This window comes from Nothoprocta perdicaria, unplaced genomic scaffold (assembly GCF_003342845.1).
Source record: "Nothoprocta perdicaria isolate Ctin4 unplaced genomic scaffold, notPer1 scaffold_312, whole genome shotgun sequence".
Lineage (NCBI taxonomy): Eukaryota > Metazoa > Chordata > Aves > Tinamiformes > Tinamidae > Nothoprocta > Nothoprocta perdicaria.
The window spans coordinates 494204-512435 of record NW_020455547.1 but is presented as its reverse complement, the minus strand read 5'-3'; the positions used below and the strand labels follow the sequence as shown (position 1 = coordinate 512435).

At 43.1% G+C, this 18232-nt stretch overlaps 1 protein-coding gene across 1 annotated transcript in view; it reads right to left on the bottom strand.

Annotated features, from left to right (window-relative positions):
• The window catches only part of KIAA1109 (KIAA1109 ortholog), an 89555-nt gene extending 75093 nt beyond the window's left edge, over positions 1–14462 (bottom strand). The window contains exons 1-7 of the mRNA XM_026042720.1: positions 14420–14462; positions 8971–9100; positions 5692–5808; positions 4312–4390; positions 3755–3819; positions 1440–1626; positions 197–278 (exon numbers count right to left, since the gene is read on the bottom strand). Coding sequence (XP_025898505.1) covers positions 197–278; positions 1440–1626; positions 3755–3819; positions 4312–4390; positions 5692–5808; positions 8971–9067 — 627 coding nt within the window. The 5' untranslated portion in view covers positions 9068–9100; positions 14420–14462. The remainder of the gene's footprint in view (positions 1–196; positions 279–1439; positions 1627–3754; positions 3820–4311; positions 4391–5691; positions 5809–8970; positions 9101–14419) is intronic.
• Positions 14463–18232: the final 3770 nt, after the last annotated feature.

The following is an 18232-nucleotide window of genomic DNA, read 5'->3' as shown; positions in this document are numbered from 1 at the left end:
ATTTCAAGACAAAGCTAGTTCAAAAAAAAAGAAAAAAAAAAAAAAAAAGGAAGTAGCAGAGGAAAAGAATTTTAGAACCTTTTCTTAAGGAAGCAGAAAAAAAAACCTCACAAAGAAGCCAGAATTAAGGGAATTGCAAGTCTGACTTTTAATACTAGACTACTAAAGGTATTTCTCATCAGGGATTTTCACTTACCGTGCTTACATTGACTTTAATGACAGGAATAAGGGACCTCCATGAAGAAGAAGGGTCTTGAGATTCCGTTTTTACTTTAACACTACACAGGAGGGGAAAAAAGAGCATTTTTTATTATTATTTTGCCTTTTCTACAGGAGAACTAGCCAGCCTTTTCCGCTGCAGGACTTGAGCTCTTGGGGAACGTTCCTTCCCATAGGAACCCTGCATAAGGTACCTGTCAGGAGTCTACTGCAGAGTTCTCCAGACCCTGCAAAAGCAGCAAGAGGCAGGAACAGCTAAGCCTTGGGTGCTTGTTGGGAAACAACTGTATCTTCTTTTAAACACAGAACAATAAATGAATAAAGTTGCCCCAGGCTAAAACTTCGCCTGCTCTAAATAWTCCCCACATAGTCCTTTCAGGTCTTGGATGGGGTTTGTCACTTCAAGATACATCCCTCCAAAGGCAGGACACCTGTGCTGCATGTGCCAGCAAGGCTGCAAGAGCACCACCCCAATCCAGGCTGCCACACCACGCTGCAGCAGCCCCACTGCCTCACTCTGGCCTGGCYACCCACGCTGCCCTAGCCAAAGAACCAATATCTCATCTGTTCTTCTCCACTCATGTAAGCAGAGCAGTGTTTGATATGATTCTGCCCAAGGAGAGGCTTATCAATGAATACGCAACTCCACTCAACATAATCTGTGCAAAGGAACTCGCTGCATCCCTGCACCATGTCTTACAGAGAAGAAAAAAGAAAATCCACCAACAGCCCTCCCACCCCCAAGAAAAGAAATCAGTCAAGCAATCAGGCTGAGCTTAAAACTGGAAAAATCAGTAAGTCTCTCAAGGCCATACAGATCCTCACATTTATCTTGCCTATTCAATGCCTGAGTGACTCTAACTTCTKAACTGAGCATTTCCCCGACTGCTGTGCATACACAACCTCTCTCATCTCCCCTTTCCAAAAATGGGCTTGAAATACTTCTCAATCTGTCTGCTCATCATTAAATAAGAATATGCAGGGTTATTGATTTTTAAAATACATATATATATTACATATATATATATTTATATATATATTTATAGTAGGAGGTTTCAGGGAAGGAGAAAAAATYCAGACTGTCAGACACATCAATGCAATTTCTCTCAGCCATGCTCCAACCATTTCGTTTCCACAGCATATATTAACTAAACATCCCCTTATTAGTTCTGCGCTTCTGAAAACAAAGCATGGAAGCCCCAAAGTGAATAATAATTTACCTTTCCAAATTGCTGTGTGTTCTCTGCCTTCCATTTATTTCTGCTTTTTCATCTTCTTTCTTTGCTGGAATTATTGTGGGATCTAAGCCAAATAGTTCTTGAAGTTGTCCATAGAGTTCAGAACGGTTATACACATGAAATTCAAAGTCATTCACCATAATATACAGTCTTGTTTCTGCCTTTGGATCTAAATAACCAGTGGGAAAAGAATTATGTCATTTAACTGCCCTAGTTCTTTACAGAAATCACCATTTTTCAAATATGCATGCTCTGCAAAAAGAGCTGCTACAGGGCAGCAAACAGCTGCTGAAGCACAAACTAAAGGCAGGTAACACACGTTACACTGTTCCAAGCAAATCAATAACGCTTACCAGACTGATTATATTACAAAATATAAAACCTGAAGAGCGTTTCACCCTTTGGTCACAACACAAATAAATCCAGGCAGAAACTGCACCAAGTAAATCAGAATCGCGATGAACTTTAACTAACTTTTGCCTTAGATAAGATAAKATGCCCCAATTATGTGGCTAATGTTAGAAGAAAAAAAAAAAAAAGCTCTTAATTTGCCCCTAATTAGCTAGGTAAGAGAGTGCCCATTACATATTTACTCAAGAGACCTGAGCTACTCTAAAATACAACCTGGTCTTTCCAAGTCAAGCAACCTTTAGGAAGCTGAAGCATCAAAGTCAAAGCCCCCAACCGGTAGCTCCTGGACAATGAAGTGACAGCAACACTGCCCCACAGGCACAGAAACGAAGCAGTTAGAGCCAACACTGCCACTGTCACCATTTGGAGATGAAATGCAGRAGCCCGTAGCACACCCGCCCTAGAGACAAAGTTTGAAGACACCTGCTTTATTTTCAGAATTTTATTTGCTGACAAACCTAACTGTCCCGTTTCCCCAATAATCTTCATTCTTCCCCAGCAGATCTCAGATCCTGCTTCTCTTGGGTGTGTTTCTTAGCATCACTTCACAGACAAGTCAATGGATCCTAGCAAGTTAGCAGTGACTGGCTACTCTGTTAGACCTATATATTTCTGACCTCTGATATTACTTGAATTATTTGCCCACTATTTTGCTGCCTCTGGAATTTAAGAAGAAAAAGTTAAAGCCTTGTAACAGGGCCAAGCAAAATTACAGTCACAGAGATAGACAAAAATTTCAATTCATTTTTCATTCTGCAAGGCACTAGAGAAATGCACCAAGCAGAAAATGAAGAAAATCCTAGGCAAGCCTGCTGGACAATGACCTGTGACTAAGGGAAGCTAATTAACTTTACAGCTAAGCTCCATTTTCTGAATGAGTTTTCTTATGGCAAAGAGAACATGGGTAATGTCTCATTGCCATAGGAAGCACATTAAAATGAAACAAGCAACTCCTCCAACTTATGTCAGCATTGCTGCAAGGCACCTCACACAGCTGCACGTCACAGGTATGCAGCAGTCTGGCACTGCTGGGTTTATGCTGACAAAGCTGCTGCTGCACAAACCTTCTGGCAAGATCCAACAGCTCCTTGCCAAGAAAGGCCACTCGGAGAGGCAAGGGAGAAGCCCCTCCAGAGGTTACAGACCTCCCCAATTACTGCCCTCCTCCTCACTACAAACAGGGGCCACCATCTCYGTCCGTGATGTGCCCTGACCCCTCTGTATTAGCGATGAAATGATAATGCTTCCATGATGCTTCAAGGGCCAAGTGAGGCAAGGCTCAAGTCACCGAAAGACTAGATTTTAAACCCACAAGTGAGTGTAACAGGCTGTTCGTGCCATCTCACACTGTCGTTTCAAATAGAATTCGTTTCCCTTATCAGCTGGTGGGCCTCCTATTCCAGGCATAGGTAAGAAAAACAAAATGACTTTCCCCCCCACACTACTCTACCTCTATGACCACAGAAGTCATCTAAAACACCAAGCTATCGAACACTGAAGAACATTCCTTACTCTAAGACTATTACTAAAATACTGACAATAACATCTTGAAATCTAACAATAGTTTCCAAAATATTTCTTAGGTGTCTAATAACTTATTCAAGTTTAAAATTTGAATGTAGAATCAATTATGTTTGGATTACARCTAATAAAGGCTACTGTTATGGCTAATAGTGCCTGCGTCAAGGAAGGCCCTGATAAGTAATGCTCTATGTATTGCAGTAGCTTATACTAGTCCAATTATATGCATTGAACATACACACTTCACACACTTCAGAGCATGGCACTAACGGATCAATTCACATAGAACACATATAGCAAAGGAAACATTTTCCATACATTATCCACAACTCAGATTTAAGCTTTTAATTTCTTGAGAAGCCTACCGTGCTGCTTCTGCTTGGGGTTGTACATCTTCCACCAACGAAATATGATAAACCCATCTTGAATTCTAAATTAGATAAAACAAACATTAGAAGATTAATAGTTCACATTCCTCCATGCAGCTGCACGGCATGCTGCCTTAGACACTGCCAAGATCTGCAGTTTCAGCACTGTACAAGCAGTATTAAGGTACATACAAAATATTAATGCTTCATAGTGCAATACTACACTAATTACTGCAGCAACAGAGCGGCATATAGCCCCAGATTCACCATCTCCTCAACGCTTTCCAACATCAACAGTCAAATCTGCAAAATTATCGGTTAGTCTATAKTTGATTTAATGAAATGGAGGAGAAATTCTTGCATGCATGCACACTACTTGGCCAAAAACAGATTTTCGAAACTTAAGAGGGAGTATGACAGGGTGAAAGGTGTTAATAAAATAATTCTCCTTCAAATTCCCAAGTGTTTTCCGCCACAAATGAATGCCCAGGACAATTCGAATCTCCCACCCCCGAGCATTTCCATGGCGAAGGCGCAGCCGCGCGGCGCCCCACCTGATGGACATGTCCTCTGTGATGTAATAGATTTCGCGCACCATGACTTTTCCCGACAGCACCGAGAACGAGAAGGAACCTACGGCAAAAGAAAACGTTTACAGGACACTGGCCTACAGTTTCTACATGGGGAGAATGGAGTATTCAATAACCCTGAAACGGGTTTGCTGAATTTCTTGGTCCTTTCCTTTGAAAATACTGACTTTCAGTAGAAAAGAGAAGTCCAAATCAAAACATGTAAAACAAAACAAATGAGAAAGTTAACTCTGAATTATATCAGGTTTGGTATCATTCCACGATACAAAYGGAGACAGATCACTCAAAAATTCCGAGTCCTGTCAAGCTTACAGTAAGACTCTGGAAAGCTATTTTGAACATTTATAGGATSAGGTCATTGAATGTGTAGAGAGTAATTGGGCAGGGAGAAGGATGAGGGTGGAAATGGCAGTGTTTGATTTGCACTGCACTTGTGAATAATAGTTGCAGAAGTCCAAAACTTAGAAAAAGTCATTCTAGGAAGCAGAGAAATGAAGGCCTGAAAGAATAAGCGTCAGAGAAAATTAAAAGCACAATCAGAGCAAGGTTGCAGGATAGAGCCCTCAGTGACTCAGCATCAGATATTTTTGTAATGTGGGCGAGAGCCCAAGTGACTTGTACTGACCCGTTTTATTCAAAAATACTTCAAAGTGAAAAAAAATAAATGAAGAGTTAATGGATTCCAATGACAGTGTTCTAGTCGGTACAAATTCTACCTATTCCAGTYCCAGTAAGGATTAACACCATTAGCTGTCCTGGCAGCTGACTGGGAAGGCAAGGGACGCTGCCCTACCAAGGCATCGAGGCTCAGGACCGTGCTGAGCTCCTCTGAGCTCAGAGCAGCAGTCRCTCCCCACACTTCTGATTACAGGGCAGCCAGCCCCAGAGGTGGGGGGCACAGGGAGCTCTGCCCTGGGTACGTTCAGGRGTAGCTTGGGCAGACCTTCCTGGCAGCTCAGGAGAGCCTTCCACTTTAGAAGACTCATAATTATGATGAGGGCTTTGGAAAAGAGATAGAGGAGGCCATGCACACTATATTTACATAATGTATGCAGACTAAACAGGAAAACAGTACTATAAGCCAGTAAGTGACTTAAGTGACAAGTGACAATTAAATGAAAAGATTTTGACAGTAGTAGGAATTTGGTGCTGGGTGGTTTCTACCGCACTAAGATTTATCCTCCAAAACAGGATATTAAACTCTTTTTACATGAAATCCATGCTGATAAATCACCWTAATAAATGAACACTTTGATTTCATCTAGAGCTTTGGGTAAATTAAGATATAATGACAAAGAGCAGGCGATATACAGAAACAATGGCATTACATTAACCATGACTTACCAATATGGATGTAGCCATGTTTATATAATCTGTTAAGAACCAATGTTAAAATAAGTCCAATGTTCCGGGAGTTATAGTAAGTTAGGTAGATAATCCATCCACAAGACAATATTGTTGCTGTGGAAAGATTAAAATGAATTAAAATATTTTAAAAGGTATGCTGGTCTAGATAAAAGCCTTAKCTACCGAGACTACAGAACAAAACAACATCCTTCCTATTCTCCTTCCTATTCTTCAGACTTATCTGAAACTGAGAAGACATTAACAGGCAATTTTGGAGAGTGTGCAAGACAAGTRGGGGGTGGGAGGGAAAGAAATGGGAAATTCAGAAAGCAGAGATTCTTCACTGTTCTTCCATTCCTCAATGCAAAAATAAGACCTACAGAGTCTCCAAAAGACATATTTGTCATCTCCTGCCTTCCAAGGAGTTAAATTTCATGTATCAAATGAAGACACGTGTTGTTGTCTTCACAATCATTTACACTAAAATGCCCCAAAAGGACCCACTGAAGTCATGCTCTATTTCTTTTYGCCAGGGCTCTCCAAACCATGACCTTTCAGGCTAAGTTTCTAGCCTGTCATATCTTAGCTCAGGAACCTTATCTGAAACTATCAAAAATATCAGCCCTCAGATTAGCAGAAATATATTACATTGACAATATTTGACCATGGAACTTGTTGAGGGAAAAAAAATAGGTCTACTAATCCCCCAAGTAAATTTTCCTTTAGTTGATTAAGATCTAATGACCTATTTCTAACAATAAGGGTTCGCAAAGCTTCCAGAAGGACAAATCTGAAGGGAATGGGACTGCCAGGGTCTTTCTTTTATCGGAAAATGAATCTGCACTGGACAAACTTAAAGCAACCCCACAGCCAGACACGTAAGCTGCATAACACGTAATCCCATCAAACCTTGGGGCAAAGTTTTACACGAGTTATAACTAAAGGAGGAGGGCAGGCTACGGCCAAATTCCAGGAAAGAAACTGGAGTAACATTCAGTGAAGACCTACTCCAAGAACAGTATTTACCTCACCCAGTTTTAAGATGAGTAAGCTGCCCCTCCATCAATAAAGAAGGTGGAATGACTCACATCCAAAGGGTCTAACTGAAGGAAAACGGAATTTGAGATTAAAGTTCAACTAGACAGTCTAGATACCTTAATTCAAGAAGGTGTCCTCTTAAAGTGACATAATCGGGGAAAAAATATACAGGATTCAATAATGTTTAAATTCACAGAGGAGAATTCACTTTTGCAGCTGTTGAATAAGTCACTGCCAAGTGACCTTAGCCCTTTTGCAATAAGGATGCTGCACAAACAGCTGATCACTTACAGAGCCATTGCAACAAGAACTGCAAGTGCTGAAATGAGTTACAGGATAAGATTCAGTTTTAAACCAATTATCATAACAAGCTTTTAAATTAGATTGAAATACAAAACATTATAGTTAGCTTCAAATCCTGTTGCACATTTAAAGAGCATGGAGCTTCTTAAAATAAGCTATTATAAACTCTGTGTTCTAAACAGAACAAATTTTGCAGGGTAAATGGTGAAAATGCAATCTGTTGGAGAGTTTAACTGCACAGAATTTTAAAGAGTTATTTAGGAGATAGACAACCAAAATTTTAAGAACACGATCATTTCTTGAATTTGTCATCTCTTGGGATCAATATTTAGCTATCTCAGTTGAAGAAGACAGTTAACTTCTGTTATTTTTAGTAGGATGGTCATGGTCAGTAGATCAAAATAGAGCAGTTTAAATTAATCTTTATTAACTGACCTATTTTTTAATATGCTTTTATCCAAATCTTGTAATAAACTGGAAGCTATGCAGGCTTTTCTGTTTGTATTGTTCTTAAAATCCCAAGAGACCTAGAACTAGGGAGTTCAGCATCGCTGAGAACAGTGTACATACACAGGTAAATCTGCCTTATAACCTAGTCCATTCCCTTAAYCTATCTTGAAGATGCATCCATTCTAATTTCCTGTGGAGCAAATTTATAAACTAAATATTAAGCAAGGCTCTCCTTTTACTTTATAATTGTTACATGAAAATGCTTMCATGATACTTAATTTCCAAACAGCAACACCAATAGTTTGCTCAAAGAATCTAGTGCACAGAGGGAGAAGRAGGAAAAGGAAAAAAAAAACAAAAACAAACAAACAAAAAATCYCACACTCTTTGGGCTTCAAATGAGCACATTAATTCTTTGACAGAAGACTCAGTTGATGTCTCAGTCTCTSTTCAAAGCTTCTAGGGAACAATTTTTCAGACATCGCTTCACATCTGTCCCACATTTTAACATCAGCAACTATCAGCCTGGTGACTTCCCTTACTTTCATCCTGATGACACCAAAACTGAACTCAAACTTTCTGACAGAAATTCCCAAGGTGAAATAAAGAATATTCAAAGTGCACCCTCAGATATTTTACCTGTGTCCTACCCATTCCAATTAGCCTTCTCAAAAATTCAAGGATATCAGCAGATATGATTTAACTTCTCAAAAGTGAAAAGAAACCACATACATACAAAAAAAAAAAAAACCACACACCACCCACAAACACACCTACCCAACACTAACTCTCTCTCCAAACCTAGGGTCATAGCTGCAAAGTAGGTATTTTCTAGTTTTGGAAAAGACCAAGCTCCTCACAGTTGCTTCTAGCAATATCATCTGAATTTGYATTATTATGTCCTCCCTGTTCCATATGTTCACAGATTCAGGAAACAAGAGTATCTGCACACAAATATAAGCAACAATGTCCATTTTATAACAATATCAACATACCTAGAAGAGAAACATTTACAAAGTCTGATTGCCCATAACCTAGTACAATACAGTTAAGTTTAAAAACTTATATGGCACACAACAGTTCCATCATTAAGGCCTCTGCAAGACTACGCAAACTGAAGTTATTGCATCTGCCTGTCCTTTTGACAGGGCAATCCTTTGTTACAGTACCACACTTAATCAGCAGCTCAGTTCTCACCCAGGTCTTGTTTTTAGCTGTTATAAAGCATCATTCTTGCATGTTTAACCTATTTTCTGATCGGTGTAGCAGGATTAGTACTGGAAGCAATTGTATATTTTCTCTGATTTACTTCAGAAGCAACTGYCATATCTCACACTGAATATTTGTGTGACAAATGAAAATCAGCTCTTCATATGCTGATGCCTAGTAAGAAATTCTAAATTACTGTAAYAGCATTTAGAGAAGTATATTTAAAAGCACTCACAAAAGAAAGCATTTAACCAAAACCAAACCRATTCACCTTACCTACTAAGAGCCAAACTACATTGGAGTCATGTTCTGTCAGGAAGTCTTCCAATTGTGTGATACTTGGGACAAAGCTATCATTTTTTCTTTGATCCATTGCTAGGCTGCTTCTGTATCATCACCTATAGAACTGAGAGCAAAAATCCAAAATGAGCAATAAGCACAGTAGGGTTGAAGAAAAAAATGACTACATGGTAATCATAAGTGAACAAGACCTAAAAAGACTAAGCTCTCCAAATTTAGTAGCCTAAATACCCTATACAACAACAAAAAYAATAAACATACAATTACACTAYAGTACTAAGTCAAAAAGCRACTGGACATAAGAGTAAAACTAATYACRTGTAAAAATTAAGCCAACCTTTCTAGCATACAAGAAGTAGTACAAGACAAACTGCATGCTTTATATTTGCATATTAGATATTCGTTCTACAGAACAGCCTTAGTCAGTTTATCTCAAGAACATCATCTCAAGATGCCAAACAATTTAAAAACTGTAGTGTTACTTCTGCAGGGAGATGAACAACTCCCCAAAGGTTTTGTTGTTGTTGTTGTTCAATTCAGGCTTAACACTGAATTTTGTAAGCCAACCTCACAATTCACATTGTTTCAGGACGTTTATACAAGAACTTTTCTCTTTATTTTCACAGACAAAGAGTGGGAACAGAAAAGAGCTCCTTATACCCACAAAGAGTCCTAGCCCAGGATACCCATTCTGAAACCTGTTTTTAATTGCTAATTAATTTAATAGCTGAGAATCTGGAGGCTCAGGCTGTACACTGTATATGCAGAGATACCTGAAAGCTGAGAGGTAGTTAAACTTGTTACAGAGCTTTTAATCACTGTTTCTGAAGCTCATCGAGCCAAGCATTTCACTCCAAAAAAGAAAGCAAGCTGAACCACTTGTCTTAAACATTTACCAAAAGAAAGTATCATCAGCATCCCCAAGAGGCAGCAGCCCTACAGCCCTCCATGCATATCCATGCACCTAGGGAGACCACCTGTGCCTAGAGAGGCTACAAGCGATCATGGGAAAACGGAACGAGGAGAATATCCCCAGGTTTTCCTTAATATTTTTACCCAGGGAGCCTATCAATTCTCTCGCTTTAAGACATATTTCAATCATCTTATAAGAAGTGACTACATATATCTACTATACAGAGAATACAAAAGCAATCCCTTCGATTTGCATACTTATTCAAACGATCCATAAATCATCTTGCAATTGGGTTATATTAATTAAATGTAATTAACAGGGCGTCTCTCAGATCAGCCATAGTTGTAATTTTATAGCACCATTTCACTTGTTTCATTTGAAGTCATTATGTCATTATTATTTGCCAAGCTTTCTTACATGAAGACAAGCTTTTACTTTAAAAGAATACAGATTCCAACTCCTGGCAATGTTGTGCAAATCTATGATAGTGTTCAACATTCAAAAGTTAGTAGTTTATCTCCTTTTCTTTGTGKAGTCTTTGATACTTTCCATCAAGAATTACCAAATATGCAACTAAATMTCCCCGATAAAGCTCTGTTTTTCAAGCAGCACAGCACTTTGCAATTGATATTTTCAAAGCATTATTACAGGGAAAAAATGGATAAATTGTTTTGCTTGCTATTCATACTATTCTCCCAGTATTTAACTTGAAAATAATATGCGACTAGAAAAGTTAAAAAGAAAAAAAGTGTTTAAAACGTATATCATCTACATTTGAGTAAATTCAATATTCTGCATGAAGAGTCTGTTTAGAAATAAAACATGGACATAGTCTCAAGGAAAAGCATTAGCAATTTCTTCACCACCTCTCATAATAACAAGCAGCAGAGTGACGAAAATACGAAYGCAGCAAAAAACAAAACAAAAAGAGAGAGMGCGCGCAAGAGTGCACCCCMGCTTCAGACACGGCTTCCAGCAGTGACAGTAAAGAAACTCCCTTATACCCAGGGATAAGCATCACATGCGCATATTTTTGAAAAGAAGTCCTTGTTTTAGACAATGGCAAACTCAATTATATAAACGGTAGAAYCATTGGCTTTAATTCTTCCATAGTGGTCCAATTTAAAAAAGACACCTTGCATTATAGATTAACAAAGTGGATGTGCAGACATCCACTATAACATCCTTCAGCAAAAAGAATCTTTCTTTCCTGATGAAGACCAGTGTGAAAGCAGTGGAAACTGATGGGGACTGGACATTAAAGAACATCACCATCCCATCCTTCAGCAAAGTTGCTTGCAGCCCTTTCCTCAGAAACTATCCTCCAACATTGCCTGATACTGGGACAGAGCCTTGCACACAGCCTCAGGAAGTCTGAGGCAAGGCAAGTGGAAGACTGCAAGCCACAGGATCCTGACATTTATTTATTTAAAGACGATATTCGTTTTTTGTTATCGTTACCCAAAGCATAAACTGGATCTTCTTGAAAGCTTTTTGAAACATCCTGGCTACTGGAACATAAAGCAGAAGGAGAGGAAGGAGCAGGATGTCAACACAAACACTGGCTGTTCAGTAGCTAGTATCTGTGCTGAAAACACAGCATCTTCCTGCTAACAGCCCCCAYGACCGCCCTGCGGCCTCTTCATCTCCCACACCGTGCCCACACATGGGCCCTACTGCTGAGGCTTCTGCTCACATCCTGCCTGGAACACTTACTGCTCTGGGCACACACTTCTGAACCCATTCAAACCRTTGCCCTTTCTGGAAAACCGTCTTTGACCAACAGCTCAATACGCCTGTAATACAAATGCTAACAGGAGGACACTTGGCAGGACACAGGACTGCTTCGGAAAGAGACTCAAGTTTGGGTGGGGAACTCTCTTACCATCTATACCAATATAAAACAGCACATGACAAAGAAAGAGGAAATTTGGGACTCCCCATATATCTCTGTGCACTTATTCATTTTTTCAAGTTTTCTACTGTTTTRTAACAAGCCCAGTAAAAGAGCTGGAATCCAAATCCCAAATCCTACTTTTTGTTGCTAAGACCTCAAAGAGGCCTTTAATACAGCACTTGTGGCTTTCATTCCTGCAAACCACATTAATACCAACTTATTAATTTCTTCAAGGGGGGATGACAAGAACAGAAGATGACTCTGTAGCAATGAAGTGATAAAATCGTAGCACTTTCCCCTTGTATTTATTTTCACAATGCTCCTTTACAGGGATACACAATCAACTCAAATATGAAAAGATGAAAGGCCAAATACCTAATTTTAGATACTCCAAACAAGTATTAAAGGTCTTCTTTTCGGGAACTTGTCTAGGGCACTTTGCCTGTACAAAGCAGCCACTTGACTTGCTTGAAGGGTTCAAAATTACCACAGATTTGCTTCTGCTGCTCACAGGCATTAGCTACAGGAAAAAATAAATTTACCTAACACCCAAAACCCTCCAAACTTAAGTTTTAATTACTTAAGTCACATATTAATCAGTTACTCTCAAAACTAAGAAGARGGCAGTGATAGAAAATGCTCCAGAGGGCACACACTCCATCTCCAGTCTGCTTCCTGTATACCAAACAATCTAGTTTGCACAGCAGATAAAATGTTCTTAAAAGGTAGGCTAAAATTAGTTGCTTAAAATTATTTTCAACTTATTTCAGTCACAACAAATTAACTCCAGTCTGAGGCATAAACACTTAATCCTGAAGAAAAGATTCGCCGCTTGAACTAAGTCAAGTGAAAATTTGCATAGAGCACAGCTATATCACACACTCAGGGATGGGTGGGGGAAGTCCAGCCAACAGCTTGTTGACTGTTGCAAGACAAACAGAATAAACCTCTCACACACAGATTTCATATTACACTTTGACTTGGCTTAGGAAGCTAGGTGAGAAAAAAAAAATACAGTGCATTTATTCTGCAAAGAAAAGAAAGGAAGATAAGCAACTGGTTAACTCTTTGACACATCTGGCCACAAAGCAGCCCACAGAGGAAGGGGCTCTCCAGCATTCCCATCACTGGGATTCAGTTGCTTAGCAGAGCTAGTTGAAAGAAGTGAAATAGCATGAGAATGTAAAAGCTCTATCACATACCGTAACTGAAAAAGAGCAGCAATAGGTATTTTACTAAGTGCCTAAGGACATTAAGCAACGTGCATCTTGAGGCTGCACAAAAAAGGGGGGGAAAGAGAAGTCTATTTATTCCATCCCTTGTGATGYTTCTCTTTCCAGACACCTTGTAGAAGCAACAGAATAAAATTAGTATCCAGAGATAGGGGAAAAATAGCACCTCACACTATTGAAGGAAAAAACCACTTGTATAAGGTCATGATGGAAGTTGGAAAATCATGCATGCCACTTGTCCCCTTATTTTTACTAAAAATTGTGGCGGAATTACATTTGAATGCCGAGTTTAACTCTATTCCTCAAATCTTCATACAAAACAAAAGCTTACCAAGCCTTTGTAAACTGGAAAGAAAAACAACATTTGCTTCTCAAAATAACGAGCTTATTTACTTCCTTTCTAATATCACAYGATACTTTTGACTTTAAGGTCACAAAAGAAAGGGGTCCCACAAAAGGTAACAGAACTGATTTTCTTCCCTGGAGCTGTAGGGTCACTGTCAGCACCTAGGAACTCATTAGGCACATGTTACAGACCTAGGAAGCGTCAGCCTTGGTGTATTCCCCCAAATACTCCAGCTAGATCTGAAAACATCAAACCAGTCCCAGTGCATCTCAGGACACTTGATGACTCATCAGTCAACAAGTAAGGCAAGGAGGAAGGAAGAGAAAAAGTTGTTTTCAAGAAATGGCATACTTAAAAAAAAAACAAAGTAACTGCAGAATGCCCAGTTCATACTTCATACCTTACTATACTACATACCTACTTCACTTCATTCCTTATTATTAATTAGTATTACTAGCAATTAGTAGATTATCAGATTTTTAAAAGCTACCATTTTTTGTACCTTTGCTGGTGGTTGCAATGCCCACGGTGGTACCCTAGACGAGCTAGGAGGAGTGTTCAAGCACACTGCTGAGGCCCCGCTACAGGTTCGCGTGGGCGCGGCAGGGCGCGGGAGAGCGGCGCGCGGCGGCTGCTCCGCGGAGGACAGCGGCGGCAGCCGGACACCCCTGGCCGCTCCCGGCCCCACGCCGGCGGCACGCGCGCGCGGCAGCTACACTGACTAACGAGCACACCGCAGCTCGCCCGGCAAAGCGCTCAGGGACTGGAGCGCCCCGGCCCGCCGCTCCCACGGGCAGAGGAGAGGAGARGAGGGAGCTCCAGGCGCAGCGCGCGGCCCGGCACGGAGGCACCGGCCCGCCCGGCCGCTCCTGCCCCCGGCCCACGGGCACCGGCGGCGCGGCCTGCTCTGCTCTGCTCCCCTCCGCACGGGGCTGCTGCGCCCGGACCAGCGGGAGGCGCCGCCCCTCCCGCGCCCCCCACCAACGGCCACCAACGGCCACCGCCAACGGCGGCGCGCGCGCTCCCGCGGCACTTACGCCATCGCCCTCCGCGGCGGCGCTGCTGCGGACCCGGAAGCGGCGGCGGCTCCGGCCCTCCCGCACCTCACGGCAAGTGCGGCGCCCGCCYCGCCCACCGCGCCGTCACAGCCAATCACGAAGCGTCGCCGACCGCGGGACCAATGGAGAAGGCGGAAGTGTCTGCGGGAGGCGGGAAGAAGGCGCAAGCCGCGGCCAATAGGAAGMGGCGGCCCGGAGGGGAGCGTCCCTCACCGGCCCCTTCGCGGCGGGGTTGCGCCGGGGTCGGTGGGTGGTGTCGCGCATGCGCGGTTGGTGCCCGGCGCGTGCGCTTGCGGAGCGGGTGTCCGCGGGCCGTGCGGGGCCGTGCCCGGGCCGAGCCCGGAGCCCGCGGGCAGAGCGGCGCAGGCGGAGCAGCTGTGCAGGGCTGGACTGGGCTGGACTGGACTGGGCTGGGCTGGACTGGACTGGGCTGGGAGAGCGTGCGGCAGGAGGCTGGAGCGGGGCCGCGGGCACCGGCCCCGCCGCGGCGGCTGAGCGTGTCCATCGGGGCTGTGCCGGGGATCCCACCCGGGAGTGCCGGCTCCGGGATCGCTCCGCGGCTCCCGGGCTTCCAGAGCAGCCGTGACCCGGGCGGCTGCCGCGCCGCAGCACCGCGCGCTCCCCTTGCGCGCCCTCGAAATAGCATGTCGGGGAACGGAGGACGAGCTAAGCAACTTCTCTGATAYGTCCCGTCCTTCCTGCTTTCCGTAGCATTCGCATCATGCTAAACACCGCAGGAGAAGCAGTTGTGTAGGCGTGCCGGTGTTCCGTGATGAAGGCCCGCTTTGGCCGCGGTTCCGTGCTGCTGCGCGGGGCTGCTCGGGGCCCGGCGGGCGCCCCAGCCGCTCCAGCCGCCGTGCCCGCGGCCCTGGCCGGGAGCCTCCAGCCAAGGCACGGCGGGAACCCGAGCACAGCGCCCGGGGAGGGTGAACCTTGCTGTGGTGTGAGGAGCAGAAGGAAAAGCACTTGTGCTGACGCTTCCCAGGCTGGAAAAACCACACATGGAGCTAACGGCAGGAAAAAATATTTACCTCTCCACTCTTCCGACCCTATGTGTTTCACAAAGGACATTGCTATTTACCTTCTCTGTAAGAGAAGCTTGCATTCCCTTCTCAAGACAATATTTATGTTTGTAAAGGACAATCTAACATTGTTTTAAACTTTTCCAATTACAGGGCAGAATGTCCCAGAGCAACCAAAACATGACAGACAGAGAGTGTTTGGGTCTTTATACAACTTCAGTGATGGGGAGGAAATGCAGAGTCTTTAAGTCTCCCTGCAAAACAGATAAAAAGAACAAAAATTATCCCACAGGGTGTTTTTACAAAAAGACTACCTTAAGCACAACATCCTACYGGGCTCGCATCAAAAAGGAGTACACATGTATTTACAGCGTGCAGTCGCACTGACAGCATGCCTCATTTTGCCTTGACTAATTGCATTTCTACTTRAAATGCTTTTGGTCCCCTTTGATAATCTGTCAATAAACAGTAAGGACTAATTTCCAAAACAAAGAGTAACTTTAGCAATTAGTAGCAACAGATTTTCTTCCCATTTAGATTTGCTATGACTTGAAGATGAGTTTTCAGATCCCTCCTTTTTCACATTCGAGGGTTTACATTAGTTTAGCTGCTCAGCAGCAGCACCTGGCCCTGTCTGAACAAGCTGTGTCTTTATAAGCCCTTAGCAAAGCGTGGGGCTTTTAGCATCCACCCAGCTAGATCAGGGTAACTGCCCAGCAGCCGGCAGCCCCGTAAGGCAGCGCGCAGGCGGCTCCTGCTTCGATGCTTCAGGTGGACACGTGGAGCTGCAGTCTGCTCTCCTGCTGCGTGCAGGCTGTAGGAATCCTCGGAGCCAGCGAGGGAGAGCAGAGCTGCTTGCTGCTCCCTGCGCAGAGGGTGGGATTTGGCGCTGGGGTTTGTGGATTCTCCCAGAGCCCCCGCCTGCCTGCCTGCTGCTTTTCTGGAGATTGCATTTTTGGGATGTTTGTCTTGGTTGCTGATTTCCATCACCAGTTTCATTCCTTCCATTACCTCTCATGACCTCCTAGGGGAGTGTCGCAGATTTGCTCCTGATATTTTCCTCCTTGCTTTGCCTTCTCCTTCAGCTTAAAGGAATTTTCCCTTAATTTCTTCCCAGTAAATACAGATGCTGATTTTTTTTCTTTCCTTTCTTCCTTCTATATGTTGATGCCACACTAAAGWTTTTTTTYTTTTTGCCTTTTATTTTTTTTTGATAGACATTACTTTTAGTAGGCAAACAAGCAATGAAAAATTCATTATATATGGGGTTCTGAACATAAGCAAAACCACTTGGGTAACAAGTGAAAGAGGTTAAAAGCTGTTGGTTTTCAAAATCCAATAATTCAGATCTGAAATACCAAAAAAAAAAAATCTCTCCTTACACATCTCGCCRTTCCTAAAGTGGGTTAACAGGTTAAACATGATGTACTGTAATATTTCAAGACCATTTTCAATACCTTAAACGCAGGGCAGAATAACGATTCCCACATGTAGATTGGCATGTCTTGGGCATGGAGGGGACCTAAGGCAGGGGGCTCTCTCAGTGATGTCCTCTCTGTGATGCAGCAGAGGCGCATTCCTGGTGTCAGGGAAAGCTTCTCACGGCTTCGCACATGCACACACAGCACGAGCGGCCCCRCTTTGAGTGCTCTCCCTGGGGTATAGCTTTGCGAGCTTGCCCACATTTTTCTCATGGTCTAGGAAACACGGAATCATTCATGCTCCGTTGTTCGCAGCACGTGATGTTGCATCTTTAGATATCAGCATGGGAATTGGAAAGAGATTTTGCACAGGTCTCACCATTTAACTTTGAAGTTAAAGAAAATTATAACCATGTCCCCTATGCTTTGTCAGGTGACATTCCCATTTGCCTCAGAATCGAGTGACACTCCGTTTATTTTTACACCTAATACTCCAAGTCCTTTTTTTTTTTTTTTTTTTTTTTGTAAGAAATGGGAGTATTTAAGTGTAAGCACTACTTTTAAATTATTTATACCTCTTCTGTTTTGTGGTAGAAGACACTTCTACTACTATTCTAGAAGCTCCACAATCTTTTAATCCTACTGTTTTATTTTTGTTGATAACGCCCAAGGGTCTAAGTGAAGCTAATTTCGAGGTTGCCAGTATATATTTATACTAAGCCAGAAGCTTCTGGGTATATGAGCCTACTTTACAAAAGCAAAAATGTGACTTGGAACATCTGTATTCATTTCTTGTACTTAAAACTATTGACTGTTCTTAAGGCAGCTGAGGACTGACTCTTTGCAGGGGGGCTAGGCAGCCCCCACTCCTCCTGCTTGACCTGGAGATGGATGTGCACGACCCCTCTAAGACTCCCTCAGTTACGGGGCAGAAGATGTCCTGACAACAGCCTCCGTGCAGCATCTGATGCTGATGACATGTACCCAACAGTTCCTTTCTCGCAAGCGAGCACGCAACATGCTGCTAACCTGCCATGTGCGACTGTAACAAGGATCCCATTTCTGTCACGCTGGCAACGTCACTGGCCAGTGGGTTCCACTCCTCTCTTGAGGCAGGCAAGGAAGCAGCGCAAGGAACAGCTGCAGAGCCTGGAGTGCCCCTTGCTCCTGCCCCACTGCTGCTGTCCRTGCCCTCGCCTCCCTCGCTGCGGGCAGCAGCCGTCCTCATGCTCCTCCTCACTGCAAAAAGCAGCCGGGCTCCCGCAGAACCCCCGACACCTAGGGGAAGCAGAATCCCCCACCTTCATGGAGTTCGAAGCTGATTCATTGGCATTGGTTACTTCACAAGA